At 36.3% G+C, this 26263-nt stretch overlaps 2 protein-coding genes across 6 annotated transcripts in view; both read right to left on the reverse strand.

Moving 5' to 3' along the window:
- LOC135221007 (CUB and sushi domain-containing protein 3-like) overlaps nt 1–12324 on the reverse strand; it is a 190513-nt gene extending 178189 nt beyond the window's left edge. Inside the window, exon 1 of the mRNA XM_064258723.1 lies at nt 12129–12324. Coding sequence (XP_064114793.1) covers nt 12129–12192 — 64 coding nt within the window. The 5' untranslated portion in view covers nt 12193–12324. The remainder of the gene's footprint in view (nt 1–12128) is intronic.
- Nucleotides 12325–15481: 3157 nt separating this feature from the next.
- LOC135221008 (ryncolin-2-like) overlaps nt 15482–26263 on the reverse strand; it is a 60277-nt gene continuing 49495 nt past the window's right edge. For 2 of the 5 annotated variants that reach the window (XM_064258725.1, XM_064258724.1), the window contains 5 exons: nt 26122–26193; nt 23586–23743; nt 22053–22179; nt 19030–19142; nt 15482–17532 (listed from right to left, as the gene is read on the reverse strand). In XM_064258725.1, the coding sequence (XP_064114795.1) occupies nt 17303–17532; nt 19030–19142; nt 22053–22179; nt 23586–23743; nt 26122–26193 (700 nt within the window). In that variant the 3' untranslated portion in view covers nt 15482–17302. The remainder of the gene's footprint in view (nt 17533–19029; nt 19143–22052; nt 22180–23585; nt 23744–26121; nt 26194–26263) is intronic. The other 3 variants (XM_064258727.1, XM_064258728.1, XM_064258726.1) reach the window with 2 other exon arrangements.

Raw genomic sequence — 26263 nt, forward strand, 5'->3', positions numbered from 1 at the left:
GAACGAACGAACGAACGAACGAAGATAAGCACTCAGTTCGCAAACTGAGTAACCAGTGTTCGATTCCCGATTCTACAGTTGTGGATCGTAGTTAGGGTTTGGGAGGGAAAAGATGCGAGAAAAATCAGAAGATGAGTGTCCACTGACCCGTAAATAATGCAAACCATCAAAACGGAAAGGCATCGACGAAACGATTGTCACCCACGCGGAAATCGTAAGATTCTCTCTCTCTCTCTCTCTCTCTCTCTCTCTCTCTCTCTCTCTCTCTCTCTCTTTATAACTATAGTTCAAGAATAACAGCCTTGGATTATTTGTTACAAGTAGTTTATATATACTCAAGATCATGGCAAAATTAACCCTAAGCCTTGAGACGCTAAGCATGACTGAGGTCTCTGATGTCTTTTGGGGGTAACTTAGAATTAAAACAATCAAGTGGTTTAGGTTACACATTTGCGCGTTGAAAATAAGAACAAAATTACAATAACACTGCTTACTCTACTAACATATAATTGATTCTGCAAAAATTCTATCATTGTTATAAAATCAGTTCATCATAAACAAATTTAACCTTTAAAAACAAAGTATATACAAGATTGCTACTGATTGTCAAATGATTCTCTCCTAAACAAATAAGTTCCTCTACATTTCCAAGTCTCAGTTTAATGAAACAAAAGAAAAAAGAAATATCCCGTTATAAATTTTTCTGTCTATTAGTTACGGTAGTGCAAACGAACAAATATGGAATACCTACATGACATTTCTATGACATTTGGAAATTTCTAAAAGAAAAATGATTGAATTCATTCCATCAAATTCACAGCTATTCATTTCATCCATTTTCTGAAACAGGAACGCATCGCATAACGTCTTAGCACAGGATTTGTGCAATAAATACTACGGACATCTCCACGACTGTACAGTAAGTTTGCAAATTTGACCGCTTGCATTGATTGATTGAGTATAAAATTTACGCCAGGGGCCAAGCACTGAGACTTATGAGGTCATTCAGCGCTTAAACGGAATTTGATAGTATAAGGTTACAAAGGTGTAACAGGAGGAAAACCTCGCAGTTGCACTATAACTCAAGTGTTTAGAGAGGGTGGAAAGTAAGATGAGGAAAGGGATTATGAAAGGAGGTGCAGTAAAAGGAACGAAAGTGGTTGCAGCTAGGGGCCGAAGGCACGCTGCAAGGAACTTCAAGTAATGCCTACCGTGCACCGCATAGGGTGCACTGACGGCACTATCGCGTGAAGTCACCTGAAAGGTCTTGTTTTTATAATCTCTATATAATGCAACGTAATGTGTATATGTATTTTTCTCCGTAAAATAACGGCAGTCCACAGGCAATGCAATCCGTTTTTACACCGGCCATCCTCCAGCCTGAGAGCCTGGGGCCAGCTTCTATCACCAATACTCCCTCCACAAGAATGAAGAATGAAGGAATCGCAGCCTGAGCCTATTCACTGTCAGCGACACCTCGCAGTCAATACTTCCAGTCTGGACTCTTTCCTGAATAACCGTCATTCTTAACTGTACTACAATAATAACGACAGAAGAATTTAGAATACCCCACAATTACACCTCCTCCATAAAGCAATGATGTCATGCTGCAATAATTTGCAAACACTTAATACAAACTTCTTATTGCAACTTGACCTTAACATCTCCAATGGTAATCACTACCTTGAGATCAGCAAAAACTTCCGAGTCAAATGAATAAACAATAATTAAGCTGTAGCTGAGACTTGCCCTGCTAAGCAGATGACGTCTGGGCTGGGAATGTTGTTTAATTAACCTCATCGAACAGGCTAATCACACACTCACTGTAATTACAGGTATTTATAAATGTACTGCAATAAGAGAAGGATGCGGGCCGATGACGTAAACCCTATTAACAGAAGTGTGTCTCGCTATTAGTGCGTTCGTGAAAGTATCAGGCGCGTCAATATGCAAATGTATGGCATTTTACTTGCAACACTGATGCCCAATGGTGTTGATACACAATAGGCTATAAGCGGTCGGATGATTTTAGGCTGAAGAAAGGCACGTGAGGGATTCTTATTAAGAAGTAAAAACACGGATATTCATCGTTATTTCCAGTAGCTCCATATAACACTTGAACAGGCACACAAACCTCTCTAGAGAACGTGCAATTGTATATACTAGCATACATCAGTCCTTCGTCAGTGGCTTGGAAATAATGTCGAAACCGGTCAAGGCCTACTACACCTCGTCTCTTTTTTTTCACCTGTGGTAATGTGTGATAAATGAATCACGTGCTCACGTGATTAAAACTATACATACATACATGCATATATATATATAATATATACTTATATTATATATTCATATATATATATTATGTATATATATATATATAGATAGATATATATTAAACATACACAAACGAATAAATGTGTGAAAACAATCTGCAGCTCTTAAAATTCATCACAAATTGCACTTTTTATGAGACAAGCGGTTAATTGTTCAACTAACACAAAATATCCTGCATTATCTCCTCCTAACGTAACGATGACAATAATTACATTACTGACCTTTGACACTGTTTTTTGAAGCATATAAAGGGCGTAAAATAGATTAATCTGAACCGGTTTCAGTAAATAGAGGCATCTCGTAAGAAAAGCTAAAATTGAAAGAAAACGCCTAATCACTTAGGACCGGTTCACTTGAAAATTGCGATTAGATGGCCTCATTTTTCCCAGTGTCATGAAAAACATAATACAATCAGAACATGCGTGTGCAGAACAAATAAAAAGAATGACACAGCAAAATTATAAACTATAATATAAAGTCCGGATGAGATCAGGTAAAAGCAGTTATGTACTGAGCCTTGAAGCGATGAAGATAAATATGTATTGCCTGTAAAAGGACGAAACTCCAAATTCAAAGCAGAACAAATCCTTGAATGATATATATACTAATCTACACGAACATTAATATTTCAAGACGGGCCAGTGAGTGAAACTATCATTCATTTAGGCTATATGAGCATATTCCTTAAAAGCATCTCTTGTTTAAAAATCATAAGAATCTGTACAAGAATCAGAGCCATTTTAGACACAAATGCAACAAAAAACAGCAGGTAATCTCCCGGTACGACCGACCATTTTTTATGCTCTGAAAATGACAATATTTTTTCCCATGATACATCAGGTTGGTATTTACATATTTATCTGAATGGATGAATGAGAAAAAGTTCGAATATTATGGAGGGCATACAATTAATAATAACTGAATCATTCATTCAACATTTCCACATACAATGAAAGAACAACTCCTAAAAGATATTCACAGTAGCACGATTCTTAAAATAGAGTAACAAATCCACAGCTATGTCACTGAAAAAAATATATCTTAATAATGAAACTATAGACAGAGCTTTCGAGAATCAACACTATTCCTTTTGACGGACAAGGGCAAATGTACTGATTCTCAAAACTAGAGTGTACAAGTTATTTATATATATATATATATATATATATATATATATATATATATATATATATATATATATATATATATATATATATATATATATATAAATTTGTACAGCTATATGACTGGAAATTTTTTCTCCAAAGAACGGCTAAACGGATAAACCGGAACTCCATTAGGATAAAGTCACTTTAGCCTAATGAAGCTACGTTATCCGTCTAGTAATTTCGGTGATAAGTGAGTACCCCTGCTGAGGATTCTTTCAAGCTTATGCTATGAACCTTTCACCAATATAAAAAGCCTGAATGTTGATATGTAAATCGGTAAACACATAACTATAAACACACCGACACGCGAGAGAGAGAGAGAGAGAGAGAGAGAGAGAGAGAGAGAGAGAATGGGGGTGGTGGGAAGAGATGAATTAGCTGTTTTTGTGAGACAGGAATTCCAGTGCATCATTGTTAACATTATTATCACTCCTCGCTCGCGCTTTTTATGTACGTCCAAAGAAAGAGAGGTTGCTGAGGCGAGATGAGATCGGTCAAGGTGTCGTAAAATAACAGTTATCATGGTGCTAAGCGAAAGATCTGTGACAGTCACTAAAATAGCAGAAAGTTACTGACGTATATCGAACGTCCGTTGTCAGGGAATATCTAACTGTTGCGAAAAAAAAACTCCTCTTTGGTTTACCAAAATTTGTATATAATTATTTTAAATAAGAGAATACATTATTTCCAAAAGCAATCCAACAAAGAAAGTCCGATTTTCTAATGAATATATATATATATATATATATATATATATATATATATATATATATACGTACATATACATATATAATATATATGAATTTTTATCACATCATCGTGACTCATATAGTACATGCATTAAGCTACAAATGTGCTTTAATAGCCAATTCGCTTTACCTCGGAATTAACATATTTTCATGTTACCGAAGGGGAATTTTTTAGTTTCGTTCTCTCGTGGATTCGAACTAGTCCACAGATGAGAAATCAGGACTTCAGTGATGTTTCCTACTCGGCCAACACGAGAAAACGAAATTTTTATCAACTAAAAAATTCCCCTTCGGTTAACATATATGAAAATATATTAATTCCGAGGGTGAGCGAATTGGATATTAAAGGACATTTGTAGGTTAATACATATAATATATATGTATGTATATATATGCTTATAGTCCAACAAGTCAATAAATAAGTCTAACAAAGAACAATACAGATCACACCTGGAACACTTGCTAAACAAAAAGTGACTTTTACCTCGCCAACATCCTTGCATTTAATTGATAACCCGTTCAAACACACAACAACAATGAACCACCCAGACCCCGACAGTCATTACTGACTGGTTAGTAAATATGACTATAGGTCACTGTCGACGTGATCACTGAAAAGGACTGATTGAATGAAGTAGACCCCCTGATTAACAACGGAAGCGATTGTGAAGTCTTTATAGATTACAAAGCAAAGGGGACGTGAGCCCTAAGGCACGGGATTGAGCAGTATGGTAGGAAATGGGACCATGGAAACCTTAGCATGAACGTCATACATGTTATAACCTTAGAGCTATACATGTCATCGTACAACGGTAACTTCACTGATGGCAGTGTTAAACTGTAAATGGGGCAATATTCGAGAATAGGTATACCATGATAATGAAAACATCGACATTATTATTATTATTATTATTATTATTATTATTATTATTTTTATTATTATTATATTTAGGAAGAAGACCCTCTTTCAAGCCTGTTCTATTGAAGGAGATTGCTGCTTCAGCTGCATTTATTTGATGGAAGTTCTTTTCTATTCTTCTTATTAAGGCTTTTTCAATATTATTTAGGTGAAAAAACCGTGATAAGAAGGATAGAAAAGAATTTCTATAAAACAAATGCAGCTGAAGCAGCAATCTCCTTCAATAGAACATATTATTATTATTATTATTATTATTATGATGATGATGATGATGAAAGAAACAAATCCACAGTGATTTCACTCCAGTTGCATAATTGTGGATTTGTTTCGCCATTACAAGACATGCTACTTTCAATATCTTATTATTATTATTATTAGCATTATTATTATTATCATTATTATTATTATTATTCACAACGGCACACATTCATAGGAAGCACAACAATAAGACCACTTGCTTGCAGAATGAGCTTCCAAAGAGAAAGTTGCTTGCAAGGAAGTCAAGAGAACTGGTAAAGAGAAGTAAAATCCAGATTGTGAGTGCATAAATAAACAAATCAAATCAACATTGAATGTATACATAAACAATACAGTACAGTTCTTTAAGCATATTGCATTAATATAATATACTGTACATGCAACATTGCGTTGTATCAACAACCCAGCAATTACTGAAACGATCATTGAAATGAACTGAATATAGAATTTAAGCCAAAAGCCAACCACTGGGACCTATGAGGTAATTTTCAGCGCTGAGGAAAATCTCGCAGTTGCACTATGAATCAACTGTTAGGAGAGGGTGGAAAGTAAGATGGAAGAAAGAAAATATGAACGGAAGTACAGTAAAAGGAACGAAAGGGGTCGCAGCTAATGGCCGAAGGCACGCTGCAAAGAACTTTAAGATGCGGTGCACAGTCAGCACTACCCTCCAGCGGAGGAGACGATCACTAAAGTAGGAACAAGCTATCCACTTTCAATGACATTGGTGAAAGAACTCGGGGTCGTTTCACAATGCCAACTATGGATAGGCATTGAAGGGGCAATTTCCAGTAATGCTAATTCAGCAGCAGCGTCTAGCCCCGGGGTGACTGCTATTTTGCGGTGACAGAGTCACCATCATTCAGAAACCTCCTCTGCAAGGAGAGATGTTTAGTGACACGTTGATAATAGCATCCATAATAGCATCCAAGTTCAGCTGTGCAGCCTTGGCGGCTCAAAGACGACTTAATCCCCCACCCCTAAACACCCTGGACCACCCGGACCCCCTGGATGGACAGACCGCTGGTGACCTGAGAGTGAGTTTCACTTTCTCTTTCATCTTGTTATGAGCCGCAAGTGAACTCCCGCAGTTTTACACAGCACCCTCATTACCGTATGAAATCAATGCTACGTAACTACTACAGTCTCCGTGAGATGATAATTCTCTAGCGAGTTTCCTTATAATTACAGCTCTTTTGACCATCAAAAGTTTTGTTAATAACACCCTTAAACGGTAAACGATGTCTCCTTTTTACCATACAGAGCAAGTTCTTCTAAGAGTACTATCTGGTCTAGGCCCAGGGCCCCGCTATGACATGCCTAGGCCTAACAAATCGGTGAAATACAAATACTAGGCCTAATCCGATTTACCTTTTTTGAAATGGGATTCTATAAATTGATCAGAACGACGTGAACACGATTATTTCATCTAGATCTTAGGCCTAGAAGTTCAACCTAAACCAATAGAGGACCATGCCCACTGCCCTTATCTGGTCGATGTAATTTATGTGACTGAAAAAATAATGTCGTCATTCTTTAGAATATTTTCTTTTCTTAAGTTAATTTTTTTCATCCAAGCCTTTTCTCTTTTATAATGTGTAACTGGGAAGTAGTTTTGGATTCTCCTGTTCCTCATAATAATAATAATAATAATAATAATAATAATAATAATAATAATAATAATAATAATAATAAATAATAATTAATAATTAAAAAGTCCTCTGGGATTTCCCCCATGGTTTTTAGGATATAAGTATTACTTCCCCTACATTTTCCATCTTTATATACTGGTACTTTTTATCTTTTTCTCTTCCTTTGCCACATCCCAATACGTGTAACTTTCTAAAGCAAATGGTTACTGTGCCATATTTTCCTATTTATTAATCTTAAGGCAGTAAGCTGATAGAAACGTATATTGCATACACAAAAATGTACATGTTATCTACTGCAAACAAATATACGTGTAACACAATTATAGGATTTAAAAACGTACGCGTGGATATATATAAATAACTAAAATGAATATATAGTATATATATATATATTATATATATATATATATATATATATGTGTGTGTGTGTGTGTGTGTGTGTGTGTGTGTGTGTGTGTGTGCAACATAAGAATTCCGTCGAAAGCGTGTGTTGGAAATGAATGCAGGTGTGTTGAATTTACAAAAGCACAGGATTTGTTAATGTAAAGTGCAAGGAATAAACGGAACTAAAATTATGATTCTGGTTCGTTTCTTCTGTCCAAACATCTCCTATTTACAATACGCAATATATACTGTATGGAACACAGTACAAAGGAGCCTCCAAAACGCTTAAAACTTGCACAGCAGGGAGGGACATGAGTAATCTTCGTGACAGAGAGTAAGTGTGCCATTGACAAATCTTGTTTTCCGAAGGACAGCTGACCTTACGCCTGGATGATTTCTCAACCCATAAAGAAATCATGAAATCTTAACTTTCTCTCCCCCCCCCCACCCCCCCCCCCCCCCCCCCCACCCCCAAATCACTTGTCTCCTTCCTGGACCTGAAATCCGTATCTCCAAATATGAAATAACTGTACTTTAAGTTGGTTTCAGTAATAAATAACACGATAAAACCTGGATTAAACTGCACACGGTGAGAAACAACCAATTATCATGAAATTTAATTAGATTTCATTCAGGTTCTTCCGAATATAGTATTCTATATGGACTGACTTATGTAATCTGGCGTAAAAGAGGAATATGGCTTATATGTTCGCTTATTTGGGGAGTAAGCCTACAAACTACTTTGTTGTTCTTGTTCTTGTTCTTGTTGGGGATAAGAAAGCCCTATGGAAAAGCCTAAAAGGGTCTGAATAAAGTGTTTTGCGCCGAGTTAAAAATACAGGAATTTTAAGATGGGATATTTATGACTTCTTTATTAGAATGAAAATGTAAAAATAAATGATGTGCGTGTTAAACAGTAAAGAACAATTATGTATAATAAAATATAGCATATTAATTTTAATTTTCGTTGCTGAAATAACACGCTATTTGACTGTAGATTCTAGTACGTGCCCAAAGTAAGCTGGAGGTCGGATCACGCCTTGTTTCTATGAAAATCAGGGAGATTCGAATCTTGAGCCTAACCATTTCGAGTCAGTAACTTTAATTATCGTACAACGGCAGCAACAACATTTCTTGTTGAAAAGGCTCCTTGAAGAGATAACCGTTTCAACGGATTATAAGAGGCAATCTGCTTGGTTTTTTCCAGGGCTCTGAACAAAATTCAAGATGGGTCAATTTGTTTATATCAGTTTATAATTTTTTATATCAGTTTATATCAAGTAACAACTTAGGTCTACATGTCTTCATCGACTCAGGAAAGTAGGTTTCTTATTTTACTCGAAACTTTTACAGATCAGTTTTGCGGATCTCAACATTACGAGATCCTCAGTTCTCATGTTTTCCGATCAACTTTAACGGTATTTGCAGTAACCATAATCATGCCTTGAAACATGTGAACCACAACATCTTTCGATAAAAGGAAAAATTATAAAACTGCTATTGGCTATAAATATACACGTATATTTTTCCAGCACACTGCCAAGTATGATAGCCATTCGTTAGGTCCATCAAGAAAAATGTGATCTGGTTACGTCAAGTTATCAGTAAAGAAAAAAAAAAAAAAGTCTCAATTTTAATGCTAAGGAAACAAACGTGAGAGAAAAGACGTGGAAAAATAAAAGGACAAATTTCTCAACGTTTATGAGCCCAGCGTTAATGAAGTAAAACTGATAAACATGTAAAGTGAGATTGTAACATTTTTAATTAATCATTCTATAATATTCTTGATCATTCTATCATATTTAATTTGCTCGTCTTTGAAAATGCACTAGAGAGTGCATACTGTTGTAAAACTGGCGTATTCTAGGATACATGAAGCTTAAGTGGCACTTTACCAGAAATATATATATTATAAATAATATATAATATTTATATATATACTATATATATATATATATATAGATATATATATTTTTTATTATATATCTATATATATATATATATATATATATATATATATATATATATATATATATATATATAGAAGTAAAAGATCAAGCGCTGGGACCTATGAGGTCATTCTGCGCTGAACCGGAAATTGACAGTCAAAAGGTTCAGAAGGTGTAACAAATGGAAAACCTCGCAGTTACACTATGAATCAATTGTTAAAATAGGGTGGGAAGTAAAATGGTGCTCTGCAAAGAAACTTGAGTAATGCCTGCTCTCCTCGTAATCATTCCACCTCTTCCCTACGGGAGTCCAAATATGATACTAACTACATGTTTATTATGTTATTTACAAAATAGGTTAAAAATCTTTTGACATTTGTCTAAACATTTCGCTGATCACATTAGGCCAATCGCCAAAATATAACAGATAAACTAGTCTTGAATATATGTACTCAGAAGTTCAGTAATGGTGCCTTGTTAAAGTTAAAACCCGAACAAAATAAGAGTGAACGCTAACATATTAACATCAAGGAAATGGGACTAGGTGAGACTGAAATCTAAAACGAAATGAACAATACAAACGCTATACCTCTAATATGAAATCTTCCATTGTTGACAACCCTTATGGCAGAGTGAATTCGATCTTTGCTGGAATGGATTGCACGAAAATATTGAGGGGCTTCTCCCTTTCCCTTTTCAATACCGGAAGGGAGGGGACTAGGCAACGAGTCAGGGAGCTGAGTGAGAGAGGATCGGGGTAGCAAGGATGAAGGCAGATGTGGCTATGCGAAGAGTATCGCCCTAGGCTGATATAAAACACCTTTCGGCTACATGAGCGGCATTAAGGAACGCCCGTCTGACCGGGAAACTTACGGACACTCATGGGCACCAGAGGGCCAAAAAGGTTAATGTACACTGGTGCGAGTGCGTGTGTATGCATGCATGGGTGTGCATAGATGTATGGAATGCACGCTTGCCAATGATAATCATACTCTGTTTTTTTTCATTGTCCATCCGCCTGAGGTGTTTTTGTATGGTAACACTGCGTCCCGGGCTTTCGATTGTTACGCTATGTGTAAGTTTTAGGTAAATAAAAGGATATCTGGGTGTACATTTGCACTTAAAAGTGTTTTAATAATTTACTGTATGCGAATTACACCGTTAATCTTCGAATAATCGTTGAATGTAAGCTGAATGTAACTATCTAAAGCCCGCCCGGGACGCAGTGTTACCATACAAAAACACCACAGGCGGATGGACAGATGGAAAAAAAACAGAGTATAGGTATATTTACTTTACTATTCTGCAAAAAAAATACAAAAGTAAATTATCTTCTTGCGTCAAGCAATAATGTTTCAAGACAAGTACTCGCAGAAGTGTATGCCCCTACATAGTTTTTTTATAAGTATTTCGATATCATTTATATTTGAAGACGTGAATCAGCGATACACAAGTCTTGCCAGAGCCCAGATAATAAAAAACAAAGTGGGGAACACCCGAGACTTGTAAAACAAGACGACAATGAAGGCCATTTTCTTTTCCCAATGTGGAGGCGGCAAGACAATCGGCTCTGCTAGCCTCCACTCTGTTTATCTGTATTTTCCACAACAAATATCTTGGTGAATCTGAGTAAAAATAAAAATAAAAAACAAAAATTCAAAACTTAAGAATGATGGGCTCGAACAGAGTAGGGAAATAGTTTGCTGAAAATAAAACTAAATACAAAATAATAAAAATCGACATTATTCAAACCCATACCGAAAATAAAAGTAGGAAGCCATACTCTACGTTGTTTTTATTATTGAATTATTTCTTTAAACAATTATTTTTCTATGTAGTTCTGATTCTTGTAGTATATGATGGTAAGTAGAGTAGTGAATGTTGATGATAGATGGCTGCCGTTAACGGTGATTAGTTTGACCCAAAACACGAAGACAATAATAACTGATCATGCAAAGGTCGTACTTGCAACTTAACATACCACTCGCGCGCACTGAGAGGATATGCGTGAGCTGAAGAGAATGTATGTAGGAGGAAACCGTTATATTAGAGTGAACGTTTTTGTCGCGAAAGGGGGCTTTCTTTTCTGGCAATTAATGACAACGTCAATACTTCTGTTACTTATGCAAGGGTATGGATTGTATGGTGATTATTCACTTTCGCTTATGGCTTAGCCTAGCATTTCTTTTTCTTTTTTTTTCCTGAGCATAGCTGACAGCAAACGTAGTACATACACTCCTTTGTGGTATTTGTAGCTGTACTAAGCTAGCAATATTAATTTATTGCTTAATTTATATAAAAAACTTTCAACTCGTATTTCTTGTTTTATTGAAGTCACCAGATCTTTAAAATCCCAGAAATATCTGACTGGATATTAGTAAGATTAACTTTTTTTCTAATGACCACGAACACATGAAATGATTCATGTATGAGAGTGGAATGCTATTTTTTTCTTAGTTTGGTATTTTTCTGCATAGGCTTAGCTAATACCCCTTCCTTCCATTTCAGTTTGATTCTGAAACATGGACAATCGCTACCTACCCTCACCTTTTTCATGGCAAATTGGGATCTTGAATAACACAAAAGGGAACCGAAACCTTGACGAGCGATATGAATCACACCTTAGGTGACAAATGCTCACATCCACACAGGCATTCGTGAGGAAAAGGTAACCTCGCATTTAAACTTTACAATATGGTTCAGAACTTGCTCACCTTGACTGATTCCTACGAAAGCGGCGAAGAAAACCAATAGTCCTCTAATTTTCCGATGCTTCATGCTGGTAGTTTCACTGTTGGTTGTTAATCCACAAAAGTATTCATAAAAATGATTTACATACACACTATTCACTTTTTCCTAACCCCGGAGATTGGTCGTACACCCATGCTCACTCAACAACCACAGAAGAGACACTGGAAAGGGAAGGTAACTTCTCCGACGAGGGACCCCCCCACGCGGTTGCTGATTGACGAGTTGCCAATGAATGCAATAATCATAATAGCCAATTTTATATATAACTGGGCCTGTTACACTCATATAGAATTAAGATATATTTCAAAATCTAGATGACGATTCTGATTTACAATGAAAAAACACTAAACAGAGATTAATTAAAGAAACGATCAGTCAGTATTTGTGTGGTATTATGCTCAAAGGTTACAGAGCATGTTGATTTTGAGTCGCCCTGACCACCTCCGAATTTGGTGATATTTCCACAAGATGTGAAGGTCTGTGGAGGCTGAATCTTACTCATAGATAAGATCCTGGCGCTGCAGAGATGTTTGTCATATAAATTAGGCCATACGTACCCAACAATTCAAACATCATGATTACGTGCTGTTTATTTTTTAACATCAAACGAGCCTTATTAATGAAAATCAATTATGCTTCTTTACAAGACTTATTCCATACACAAGACACCTGGATCTGTAGAGATATTTGCATTATAAACTAGGCCATCAGTATCAAGTAATTTAAACGCCATGAATACGTGTTGTTAGTTTTCAACCCACCAAGAGAGCATTAATAATGAAAAATGAATTACACTTTCTTTGCAAAAACAGTTATTCCATTTGTCAGTCCTGCGCTCTACTGTGAAAAAGGAAAGATAACGTACTTTTCTGAAAAAATAATTATCAGCCCTCTACTCACTATAATATACGGTAAAACAGCCATTTATTTGTTCATGCAAGTGCAACATGGGTATGCCCTACAGTTTTATTCTCCTGTACATCAATTTCTAAAGCCTTACACCCCTTTTCTCTTCTTTCCCAGCCTCCCTCTCGTCCCTCTTGTGTTAGTAAATCGAACAAGGAGAAAAAAGGCATCTTAAGACCTTCGTCGAGCACAATGTTGGGGCAAAGAAGTAGGAAAGAAGGAAACAAACATTCGTAGACGCCCTTAGGATTCACTTGAAGGATTTTTCTTATATTTAATGTGAAAATTGCGGAGAGGTAAAGTAGGGGAAGTTAATAAACTATTTTGGGAAGAAGCTAAAGAAGCTGGGAAGTAACATTGAATTGAATTGAATATATAATTTAGGCCAAGCACTGGGCCCGTGAGGTCATTCGGCGCTGAAATGTTTGAAAAATGTAACTGGAGGAAAACCTGCTGCTGCACTATGAATCAATTGTTAGGAGAGGGTGAAAAGTAAGATGGAAGAAAGAGAATATGAAAGGAGGTACAGTTAAAGGAACGGAAGGGATTGCAGCTAGGGACCGAAGGCATGCTGCAAAGAACCTTAAGTAATGCCAACAGTGCACCGCATGAGATGCACTGCCGGCATTACCCTCCTAGGGGGGTGTGAGAAGTAAAAGGCAGAGAGCAATGCAGCTAAACGATAACCAACCTCCGTGTCCTCCAGGCTACGGGAACGATTATCTTTTTGAATTAACACGTAATCATTGCAATATTCGACTGAGAATATTAAACGCTTCGGTTTGAATCATCTATTTTTGGCAACCCGGTTTAATTCAGTACATTATTTTGCATATCTGAACAAAGTACTGTAATCTTACGTTAAGTAGACGCAAACTCCTTTGGGTCTCTGTTGATATTTCACATCCCTAATTCGCCCACTATCATTTTATTCTTAAGACATTAAACAATGTCAGTGTTTCTACATTCACTCATTTGATCTAGTTTTCATGACCATTAAAGTTATTCGTAGTTTGTGTTTTTACTGTAGACACAATTATAATTCCTTCAGTAATAAAAAAGAAGCTTCTGTTCTGTTCATTCCCCTTTTTTGAATGAATAAATGATATATTTTATGTCGGTTATTCTTACCTATAAATCTGGAATAAAATTCTTTTGGTAAATTAACATTTTTCTGAATTCGAGCTTAGATTACCGAAGCCGAAGACGAACCGTTCATATCTTTGGCCACTCCACCATCAGACAGAGCAAGAAATAGCTAGACATCTTTGATAGCACTTTAGACTAACTCAGTAACTTTGTAGACTGTGATATCTTGCTATATCTACAATTCTGAGTAAGATAATGTGGTCTAACCCACTCTCCATGGTTACTATAAGAACATATTTGTTTCAACACCTGGATATATAATGTTGCCTGATAATGATTTTCATAGTAATTTTCTTCCAATATTATAACCGGCTTTCCAGTGAAATCATTGTTTGATGATCACATTCGACAATAAGCGTAACTGAAACACAGCAGGTTCTTTTAAAAAATGTAAGGTAGCTGAACAAATGCACAATGCCACAGAGGAAAGAATAAAGAAAGCTTTTTGTAGATTTTCACTAACTTTATGAAGGACATTTATTATGACATCAAACATCTACATCAGATCTACAACGCAGCAGCTCTTCAAGAGAGAGACCTATGATGCAACCACACACAGAATACTGTTTTAGAAAGACATGACTGCTTACTCTCAGAACAAGCTATATAGAAAGCCATTTTCCTAACTGTCACTCGTTCTTACTATTTTCCTCTCTACATATTTCCTTAATACTAAATTTGGAAACTTCACGAGACATACAGACATCGGACTTATTAACAATCCTATAAAGAAGCGACTTCTACGAGTAATTAGTCAGTCTAGATTCATGCCAGCTTTATGCCAGCACGGGATCTTGGCTCCAGGGCAGTCAGCAACTTAGATGAAAAATACTGGGTCTTTTGACAAAGCACTGGCTACTTTTCGTAATCGCGTAACTTAAAAACATAGGTACTGACCGCTACGTCTACAACACTTAGTACACGACTTTTGTTTTACATAAAAATAAAATGTTCACATTGTTCATTGTAACACTCAATGTGAACATGAGATCGTACAGTACTTTGGCACATTGACAAGAAGACACGTGTAGCCTACATAACTTTAATACTGATAGAGCAACTTTGATAACAATTCTTAATTACTATGTATAAACATAATTACTGTAAAGAGATATTTAAAGTAAATTATATATATATATTATATATACATATATATAGATATATATATATATATTTATATATATATATATATATATATATTATATTATATAATATATATATATATATATTCTATATATATATATATATATATATATACATATGTACATATGCATGTATATACGTATACGCATATATATACATATATATTAGATATCATACATATAATGTGTGTATTATACTATATATAATATATATAGAATATACATGAAATGGTTAAAAGCGAATAAAGACTTAATATCACCCTTTTGTCGTCGTTGCAAATGTTGCATTTGGCACAAGCTTCTTAATCTCAGGATATTTTTTCTGTTTCAAATGCCGTCGTTATGAATGACATTCTAGATCTATTGACCATCACATGATGAAAGGAAACAACTCGAATTCATAAGGAAGAACAACTGTGTTCATTATTTTTCAATTTCATTGTTCAAATGATTAAAATGATTACCATTCCGCAACATTATGACGAATCCGCGTTTGTGTATATTGCAACATTTCGCTGACTAGAATTTAATACTTTTTACAACATTTATCGGCCTCTCTCTCTCTCTCTCTCTCACCTGACACGATGTGAAGGCGGAAAAGACGAATTAAAAGTCCAACAGCCACGCTTCAGGTCTCCTCATTTCCCACTAAAATCAAGTCATCGGATGTCAGTGCATGTGATCGCGGTCTCAGTTACGGCAACATGAAAAAACTAATTCGCTTCTTTGTTTGACTTTCATATCTGCCGAGATCTTAAAGTTGGAAAAATGACAGGAAAAATGTACGACCAGATCCAACATTTTTCTTTATTTGTTTATCTATTTATTTACTAGGAAAGACGTGACCACGTAAACCTGATGAAAAATATTTTATGGCTAAGTGTAAAGGAAAGTAAACAACGCAATCATTTACGCGCATTGGATGAGAAATGATCGAGTCGGATTTGTCTTATAGAAATAAGGGAATAATCACTTTTCCGTATATTAAAACCAGCACTTTAAACAGAGACTTATAATGAACACGAAACAAAGAAAGGATGAAGTAACTTTCCTACCAATTAAAAAAACCCAATTCGATATTCATCACTCCAGATTTCACACGAGATGAATTGGGGTACAGAGGATTAACGCAAGATAAAAATATAGATTTATAAAATACTTTCGGGTATAAAATGTCAGATGATGTCACAAATTCAAAGGGTCCTTGCTGATTCGCTTTGCTTTATGTACAAGATATTTCAGGTTATTTCACAGTATCTTTCCGTTCTCCCACTGTCCATCAGCTGAAGACCTAGCGATTTCCGTCTTATCTCTAACTGTATAATGAATGACAATTTTTGCATTAACGAAGTGCATCACTACTTCTTGCACACATTCACAATGCCAGACGTATGAGGTCTAAACCTACTTCCGTACCTCTAGATAGTTTTTTCATAAACTTTGAGGATCTTTGGCAACCCCTTCCGTAAGTTACTGTCCCATTTACGATTAAAAGTACATCATCATCTACCTTGTAAGGGTGCAAAAATTTACCTGACAGAGGGCAGACAGAAGAATCACTGTTACATTCGCTTTTAGGATTGAACATCAAAATCGTCCCTTGGAATCAAGGCTTCTGTAAGCATGAATGGACTTGCATGGGTGAATGAAAGTTCCTCAAATGGGTGAAAGTACTTATACCTAATGACTAGTAGCTAAATGAGTGAGTATATCGAGGACCTTAACACGAAACCGACTCATCTGATAAGCAACCACTAAATTGTTCAGAAACCTTGAGTGGTTCTACCCTTAAACAGTCTTGGTGTTGTTGCCCTTCGCTTTCTTGATGGAGAACATTCCGTGTCAGATAATTAGAGGCTTCTTTCCTTTCGTTCCTTCTTCTTCTTTTTCTTCCTCTTGCTCTTGCTCTTCCTCTGCTCTGCGGGAGTTGGGGAAGGTTGTCAGGCGCTGGAGCAGCCGAGAGGGGCTGATGTTGGATCTGGTGTGCCGAAGGACCTTGGTCTCAACTTCATCTGGAGGTTCCGCAGGCTGGCCCACTTGTACTGGCGAGGGCTCCAGTACACCCAGCCGACAGAGTCAAAATCGTCCGAGTTGACCAGGATGCCCGTTGGGTTGGCGTTGTGGCAAACGTTGTACCACCATCCTCCTTTGTACTCGTCGGAGCAACTACCTGGAACGGTGGACAGTGGAATGGTACAACCAGTCTTCTGAAACCTTAAAGACTTGAATTGCAGGTGAAATGAGAACAGCGCTTCAAACTTATGAACTAATTCTCCATTTGGGAAAGCCTAATGCAAAATGTTCTGCTACTTGCTACCTGAGGGGATTTAAGAAAAAAAAATTGCAGATGCCAGATGAAGATAATCTGTTGCATTCTGTAAATAAAAAGCACTTTATATCCATCCCACAACATAACACAGACTGCTCACAAACACATACTATAGTAGATTCACATTAGCCGTGCATGATGTCTTGGCCAGTCCCTTACGACGCTCCTGATTGGTTGTTGATAAGCAAATCACAGGGCTGGGAACACTGTCTCTCTCGAGAGTTCACATAGGCAGGACGTGTGTTCCACCTCTCCGGAGGGATGCGTCTTTCATAAGTATCCCTCAGGAGAAGAGGAACATACATCCTCCCCATGTGAACTCTCTCAAGAGACTGAGAGTTTCTAGTCCTGTGATTGGCTTATCAACAGCCAATCACGAGCGTCGTAAGGGACTAGCCTAGACATCAAATGCACGGTTGTACTAACTCATTTCAATTCAGAGACTTTATGAATTGCATTTCTCTCACACTCCTAGGAAGGCAGCTGCAGAGAAGGGCCGTCCTGGCATTGATGCCTAATGTACATTTAATACGGTCATGACAGCTCAGGATTTTGATTGGATTATACAGTGCGGTGGCCATAAGTTCTTGTATCTATGTTCAATCTCCCATATACTGTACGTCAGTGCAATTTCCTGTCCCCTGCCACTACTCCTCATGCAGGGAGCAAATATACATAGAAAAAAGAAACACTAGGAGGTGAGTGAAGTAGACAGTGACAAGGAACATTAATATGTGATGCACAAATTGTAAATGAAACACTGAGAGGGTGAACAAAGTACACGTCTAATTAGAAAAAATAATTATACATTAATTATGATCAATACAAATAATAAAAATAAAAATAAAAATTATAGAAATAAAAATAAGAAAAGAATATTAGAAATATAAATGAAAATAACAAAAATATAAAATAAATAAAAATCAAAAGCAATAGAATAATAGTAATATAAATATAAATATAAATGCAAATGATAAAAAACAAATATAAAATAATGAAAATAAAACAAAATAATAGAATTAATAAAATTAACATAAAAACAATAAAATAATAATAACAAAAAATTAAAATAAAATAATAACAATAAAACAAATAATAAAAACAAAATTAATCAAATGAAAAAATAAAAATGGTAACAATAAAAATGGTAACAATAAAAATGGAAATAATAAAACAATAAAGAACTCAACAACTTAAGCTAGGCTAAGAAGAAATTGAAAAAGGTTCGGCTAGCTAGGGTGGGCTAGGCTAAGAACTTGACACCTTGCTAAGCTAAAAAACGAGCATACCATTAGTACGTTTATGACCTGCATCAAGTATCAGATACTCAGAGCTTACCCTTGTGCTTGTCGTTGTCTCGGTCGATTGTGGAAAACTGCATTCCACTGTGCCACAAGAGCCCATCTCCCAGAGTGCTGTTCGAAGAGTATTTCACCGACAGGAGTTTGTAGCTGCAAGAAAACAAAGAGTGAAGAAGTGACTTCGGCACAAATGCCTTTTATCTTATTTAATTATTTAAAGCTGCGAAGTCTTATTCAGAACGGAGATATTACTTCCCAAGAAGCTCATGGACACTCCATAGACGGCTAAAGGAAACTGACCTACTCTGCTCTTGCAATATAAGCTTTACATTTTCGTTAGGTACAATTCTCCCAATGTTATTGGCAATGTCAGTTGTTGAAGAGTTAATTATAAAAGAAGGATATTACTTTAAAAACCAAAGTATTCATCGTTCTTCAAGACCTGCATGAAATTAGATCAGGTTATTTTCTTCTTCAAATATTCATAATTTGCCGAAGACCAGGTAGCTTTAGGATAATGAAAAATGAAAGAGTTGTCGGATTTGAGGTACTCAGTTATATTTTTGATGATATAAAAATAAAACCTCTTTTATTTTGTTGTTACAGGCTATTTGTTATTTTGTTTGTAGGGCCATATGTTATATTATTTTCTTCGATTTATTGCTGGCTTCGACAACAGAACCTGGGAAAGTACTTGAGTCAAATGTTGACAGTTAGCCTCAAAATTTTTCCCAGTTACCCAAGAGAGCATAATATGCCCTATGCCCTGTGAGAAATTGATTACACCCAATATGACACTAACTGAAAAATCAAGATGAATCAAGAAGCAGACGTAATAAACGGCGAAAGTTGGCTTACTTTATAGGTATTGGTATAGTGAATCTGTGGTCTTATGGTCAAAACATCTAGTAGGGGAAGTTTGCCATCTTTTTCCATTCACTTTTGAATGCAATTTTTGGCGTTAGCGTATTTAGGCAATCGAAAATGCATTAAAATCTTTTAAGCCTTATTAAACTTTAAGCATAGTCTGGCTATCTGAGCCAGACAATATTTTAAGTTTTAATAGGAAGCAAAATTGACAAATTTTTATTTATTTTTGTAATTAGGGAGTAGGGGATAACTGATATAACCAAATTTTGATTAAAAACGTTACCATGAAAAGGAAAAAGATTGTTGGTTGCGCATAGTTTAATTCCTTTTACCGTCTTATCAGTGGTAAGAGAAAATTAGTTTCTATGGTTAATCGGAATTTTACTAAACTATGAATCCAAGTTTAGACTTATATATTTAATGTTGTTCCGGGGAAGTTTAAATTGTCAAATCTTTGTGTGAATTGAGAACGTTTTGCGTGGCAGGTTGAGAAGGCTCTTTGCAAAGTTAGATGACGTGCACGATTTTGCTGTTGTTGCAGCTAACTCCCTTCTTTGGAAGGAAAGCCTTAATGTAAATGCAAATGAACAAAAGAGTGGAAGCTGAAGATGAACTACTGATTACAATGACACTAAGATTATAGAAGTGACCCTTCTAGGGATACATAATGTCACAGGAACCGTACCACAGGGGGTTCCTAATCTTCACAACCACAGACGCGAAGGACGTAATAGTATCCGTGGCGACCAGGAAAATCAGCCTTAGATTTCGTTTTCTTTGATGTTTCAGTATTACAACAGTAGAAAACGGGACTTTTCATACAAGGTAACTTTACGATGTATTACCTTCCGAGTGATATTATATATATATATATATATATATATATATATATATATATATATATATATATATACATACATACAAACATACAAACATACATACATACATATACATGTATAAAGTTTAGTGAAATTATGACAGGTTTCATACGAAAAATCCTAAAACAAATTTCTATAGAGAGAGAGAGAGAGAGAGAGAGAGAGAGAGAGAGAGAGAGAGAGAGAGAAAGATGTGTGTACTAAAAATGATCTTCCACTAATAAATTATAACTGTAAAACTACACATACTCTGATTCAACATAAAATATGATATAATGTATACATATATGTGTGTATGTATGTGTAATGTAAAAGATCTACTGTAAAACTTTACACATAAAAGCAAAAGGAAATACTACGGCGTGACAGGCGTCTACTACTTTAGTATTTTAGTCACGATCTGTATTGTTACTCTTCATGTTAAGATACTGATCTTTTTGACATTTTGAAGCTTAATCATTTTAAATTATCGTAGCACGGTCAAAACTACAAACCAACGCAAAATAAAAGGCCGCAATGATGAATTAAAATCAGTCTCAAAGAAAAATAATTTTACTAGTTGAATTGAGTTGAATATAGAATTTAGGCCAAAGGCCAAGCACTGGACCTATGAGGTCATTCAACGCTGAAATGGAAACTGACGGTAAACGGTATGAAAGGTGTGACACGAGGAAACCCCTGCAGTTGCCCTATGAATCGACTATTAGGAGAGGGTGGAAAGTAAGATGAAGAAAGATAATATGAAAGGAGGTACAGTAAAAGGAACAAAAGCTACGGGGAATTTTACGAGTAGATTTACCGTGGATTGCACAATGTAAACCTTTGGTAAAATGCGTTTCCAGCAATGTCTAGTTTATAGCTATTTTCTCGCTAGATACTGCCACGTAAAGCTCTAGGAAAACTAACACAAGTTTCTGATAATTTCATGTCAGAGTGAATCAATAAAAGAAATTGTTACTTTTAAAATTACGTAACTAAATTGTAATTAAGCAAATGTTAAAAAAGGAATGTGTATAGAAAATACCATGATATTGATATAATTATAAAAAAATTTATATGTATTATATGTATATATACTATATACTATATATCATATATATCATACATATACATATATATATATATATATATATATATATATATATATATATATATATCATGAGTCATAAACTCAACACAATATCCTTCAATTTTTCTTTATGAAACCTAGACTAATCTAAAAGTGGATGATTTAAACTGACTGCATCAAGAGTGGTTTCTACCCTCCTATTTGAACATCCTTTGACACATAAATAACTTTAATCCTTCTTACTTGTGTTCCTCGTCCTCGACTCGGAACCTCTCCCAGATTCCCCAGCGCTTGTTACCGTGGAAGTCCTCTGCATCCACCCGAAGGACGTGTTCGTCTTTTGCCGTCAATTCGTGGATGACTTCGTTGCCTGAGGAAAGCATAAAATATGCACTGAAGAGATTCACAGTTCATTAGTATGAATGCGTTGGAGTATTGATGGAAAACGGTAATATAACAAGTAAAATATGCGTCGAAGAGTCTTCGGCACAATCGAGTTTTCTGTACATCGTATAATCAGTGCCACCGAAGATAGATCTAGTAATGCTTGTATGAGCCGCGCTTTAGCCATAGACTATATCGTTACCTGACGCACGATTATGGCTACCTTTAAGATGAGGCTAGAGGGCTGCAAATTGGTATGTTTAATGATTGGGTGATCATTACATCATATAATCAGGGCCACCGAAAATAAATCTATCCTTCGGTGGTCTCGGTATAATGCTGTATGAGCCGCGGCCCATGAAACTTAACCACTGACTATATCGTTGATTGACGCAAGATTATGGCTAACTTTAACCTTAAATACAAAAATAAAAGATACTGAGGCTAGAGGGCTGCAAATTGCTATATTTGATGATTGGATGGTCAACATACTCGTACTAATCTAGAACCCTCCCCCCCCTCCCCCCCCTCCCCCCCCACTCTAGCCTCAGTAGTTTTTAAGATCTGAGGCGGACAGAAAAAGTGCGGACAGAACAAAGTACGAACAAACAAATCCGGCACAACGGTTTTCATTTAAAGGACAAATTACCATATTTGTATGGATGCGTTGGATTATTGGAAAAAGAAAAGCTAAATAACAAGTAAAAAATGTGCCGAAGTTTCTTCAGCACCATCGAGTTTTCTGTACATCGCATAATCAGGGCCATCGAAAATAGATCTATCTTTCGGTGGTCTCGGTATAATCCAGCACAATAGTTTTTGTTTCAGAAAACTAAAAAGGACAAATGACCTGATTCTCGTAATCAAACAAAATGAGTTAAAATGCTGTTCACGTACTGTTCTGTCTCTGATGATTGATAACGTCCTCTAGCAAGTGGAAATTAAAGGAATCTTCTCGTATGATAATAATAAATCTTCGTGTACTGTAACCGTTTGATTGTCAAGGTATGAGACGATGAGGTAACTCTAAAAGCTTTGGAATGTGGTCTGATAAGGAAAGATCATTATCTATTTATATATAACTATACGTATAACTATACCTGTGTCAACTAACCACTGCTTAGATCAACAGAGATCCAAGAGTTTTTTCATAAAACGGACATAGACTCGTCATTCCCTCCCGTAGGATCGATCTTCTCTCATAAAAAGCGATGAATAGAAAAATATCATCCTGGCTTTGCTTGAAGAAGAAGAAGAAAAAAAGATTAAAAAGAGAGAGTTTCTTGTTACCCGTCGATGAAACAAGGGAAATGTTCTACTGCCATCCCACTTCCCAAGCCACTGAATAACAAATTAATATAACATCAACGTCAATGAAAACTCGTCTCTTACCCAGCCAGTATTCAGCCGTGACGTCGCCAAAGCCATCGCGATAATCCTGCCAGTTCCTGGTGAAGTTTTCCTGTTCAGGTTGTTCTCGGCGGTTAAGGAAAACCGTCCATCCTCCTCCGTCTGTATCCAGATCGCACCACACTTGAACAGGGTGACATCTGTTGGGACGTGATGGTACTATAAAATTTTTGGACGAGAGGTGAGTACTAAAGAATTCTGGGACGTGATGGTACATTAAAATTTTTGGGCGAGAGGGGCAAGGGTGGTACTAAAGAATTCGGGGACGTGATGGTACTATAGAATGTGGGACGAGATGGTACTAAAGAATTCGGGGACGTGATGTGCTATAGAATGTGGGACGAGATGGTACTAAAGAATTTTGGAACGAGATCGTACTATAGAATTTTGGGAAGTGATGATACTCATGATAGTACTACAGAATTCTGGGACGCAGGGGCGTGAGCAGACTTTTAGAAGGGCAGGGGCTCGAGTGGAAAAAAAGGCACTCCCTTAGTTTTTGAAAATGAAATTGCTGTATTTTATATGCTACATTATTATTATATATATATTATTATATAATAATGTACGATATATATGAAAAGAAGAAATGTTGGGAGGATAATGTGACAGTCTTAAAATCCATTAAATTCAATACATTTATTAACAGAAAGCAGATTCATCAACATTAATTCCTTTAACATGACATGTTTCCATTGTAAGATTTTCAAGATCTCATTAATAATAAAAACTTAACCCTACTGAAAACAAAAATAACTATTTTCTTAATCATCAAAACTTGAATTAATAGATTTAGCGAAAAATATGGATGCTACAGCCTAATAAATTTCAAAGATCATAGTAGCATTCTCCTGTTAGCCATATGTTTGAAAATATTTATGACTTCTTCCTTATCAACTGGGGTGTCTTTCTCAATGCTAAGCAGCATTAGATCGGAGAGTCTTTCCTCTCCACACACGCACCGCAGCCTATGCTTAACCATATTTAGTTTGGAAAAGGAGCGTTCCTCAGTTCCTGTTGTTACAGGAGAGTTGCGTAAATTTTAAGCAACTCGTACGTGATTGGGAAGACAAGATGAACATCGTTCCCCGTAATACATTTAAGGGTGGATCTCAGATCATGTCAAAAGGCCCCCATACACTGAACGTCTGTCTGAACGATTGTCGTTATCGACCCACACACACACACACACACACACACACACACACACTAATCATACAGTATGAACGATCTCCGCACCGATTTTAGTCTGAATAAAGATTTTGTCTCGAGAAGACATGGCATCGTCTCTAGACGAGACGCGCGCGAGAGCGTTATATCGGCAGACAAACCCATACATTGCATAACGATCTGTGTATGACAGACTCAAGTCTCAAGCAAGCAACCTGGTCGTGACAGATTCCCGCTGAGATCGTTCAGACACGTAGCTCCGCCCACTTTTGCATTCAGACAAGCCCATACAGTTTTTGCGAACGATACAGACAGTCGTTCAGATAATCGTTCAGTGTATGGGGGGCCTAAATGTTTGTCTTCCCCCTGTTATGTCTGGACCGACCGTTAGGCGGAAATATGCTATTAAAAAAAATTGGTCCAGTATCAATCAACCTATGTTAAATATGATCCACTTAAATTATTATTTCTGACAAAAAGGGGCACCTTAGCCATGAAGAAGAAAAATTGTGCACGTCCCTGTTGGGACGAGATGGTACTATCGAATTTTTATTGAGGAGGTGCATTTTAAAAATGCGTCTCGCACCCCATTAGATTCGTGGAATGTCATTATTCGTAAACCTGTGATTAATTTCAGCAAGTCACTCTCCAACGCACAGGCAGTGAGATCTGGCAGGTGCAGTATTCACTATATTCTGCATGCAATCTAGACGCCATTCACAACCAAATTTGGAAGACAGTGCGGGGAGAGCTTATTCCGAGCCGATTGATCTCATTCCCTGTCTCAGTGTAGGCGACCCACTGACCTAACCATCCGGGGTAAATGGAAAATGCTGCATGATAGATGAGTCCAGCGTCATGCAAGCTTAGATTATAGATCGAGAACACTTATCCGATAGAAGACACGTGCCAAAGCAGTCTCGTCAATTATTGGGATATGATGTTTCTTTAAGTCTTTTGCGTGTTTACAAAGACGTGGGACTCAACCTCTTTTTTGACTATCCCTTTTTTGAGAGCTGTTATTTCATTTCAGCAGCAGTTATTGTTGTTCTCTCTCTCTCTCTCTCTCTCTCTCTCTCTCTCTCTCTCTCTCTCTCTCTCTCTCTTTTCTTTTTTCCTACTTTCAAGTTGCATACTCACAGACATGCATTAGAAAATGATGGAAAATGTCAAACTTAAAAAATGCTGTGAGAAAATTTTTTTTTTTTTTCGAAGGAAAAAAAAGGATATTAAAATCAAGATGAAAAATTAAATCACAGTAGAAATCAAATCAATTCACAATCATTTGCTCTTCGGGAAAACTGAATGGAAGAGTCATTAGATAACAAGACATATTTTTCTTACTTACTGTGAAGGGTAGATCTCATACACACCACTCTTCGTAGCCCCTTCATTCTGGTGTCCGGCGCAGTCTTTCGCTCTGAAAGATATCAATGAAGAATTTAAGAAAGCACAAACGAACACTTGATAGAAACGGCTGTCAGGCAATC

This window comes from Macrobrachium nipponense, chromosome 2, assembly GCF_015104395.2.
Source record: "Macrobrachium nipponense isolate FS-2020 chromosome 2, ASM1510439v2, whole genome shotgun sequence".
Lineage (NCBI taxonomy): Eukaryota > Metazoa > Arthropoda > Malacostraca > Decapoda > Palaemonidae > Macrobrachium > Macrobrachium nipponense.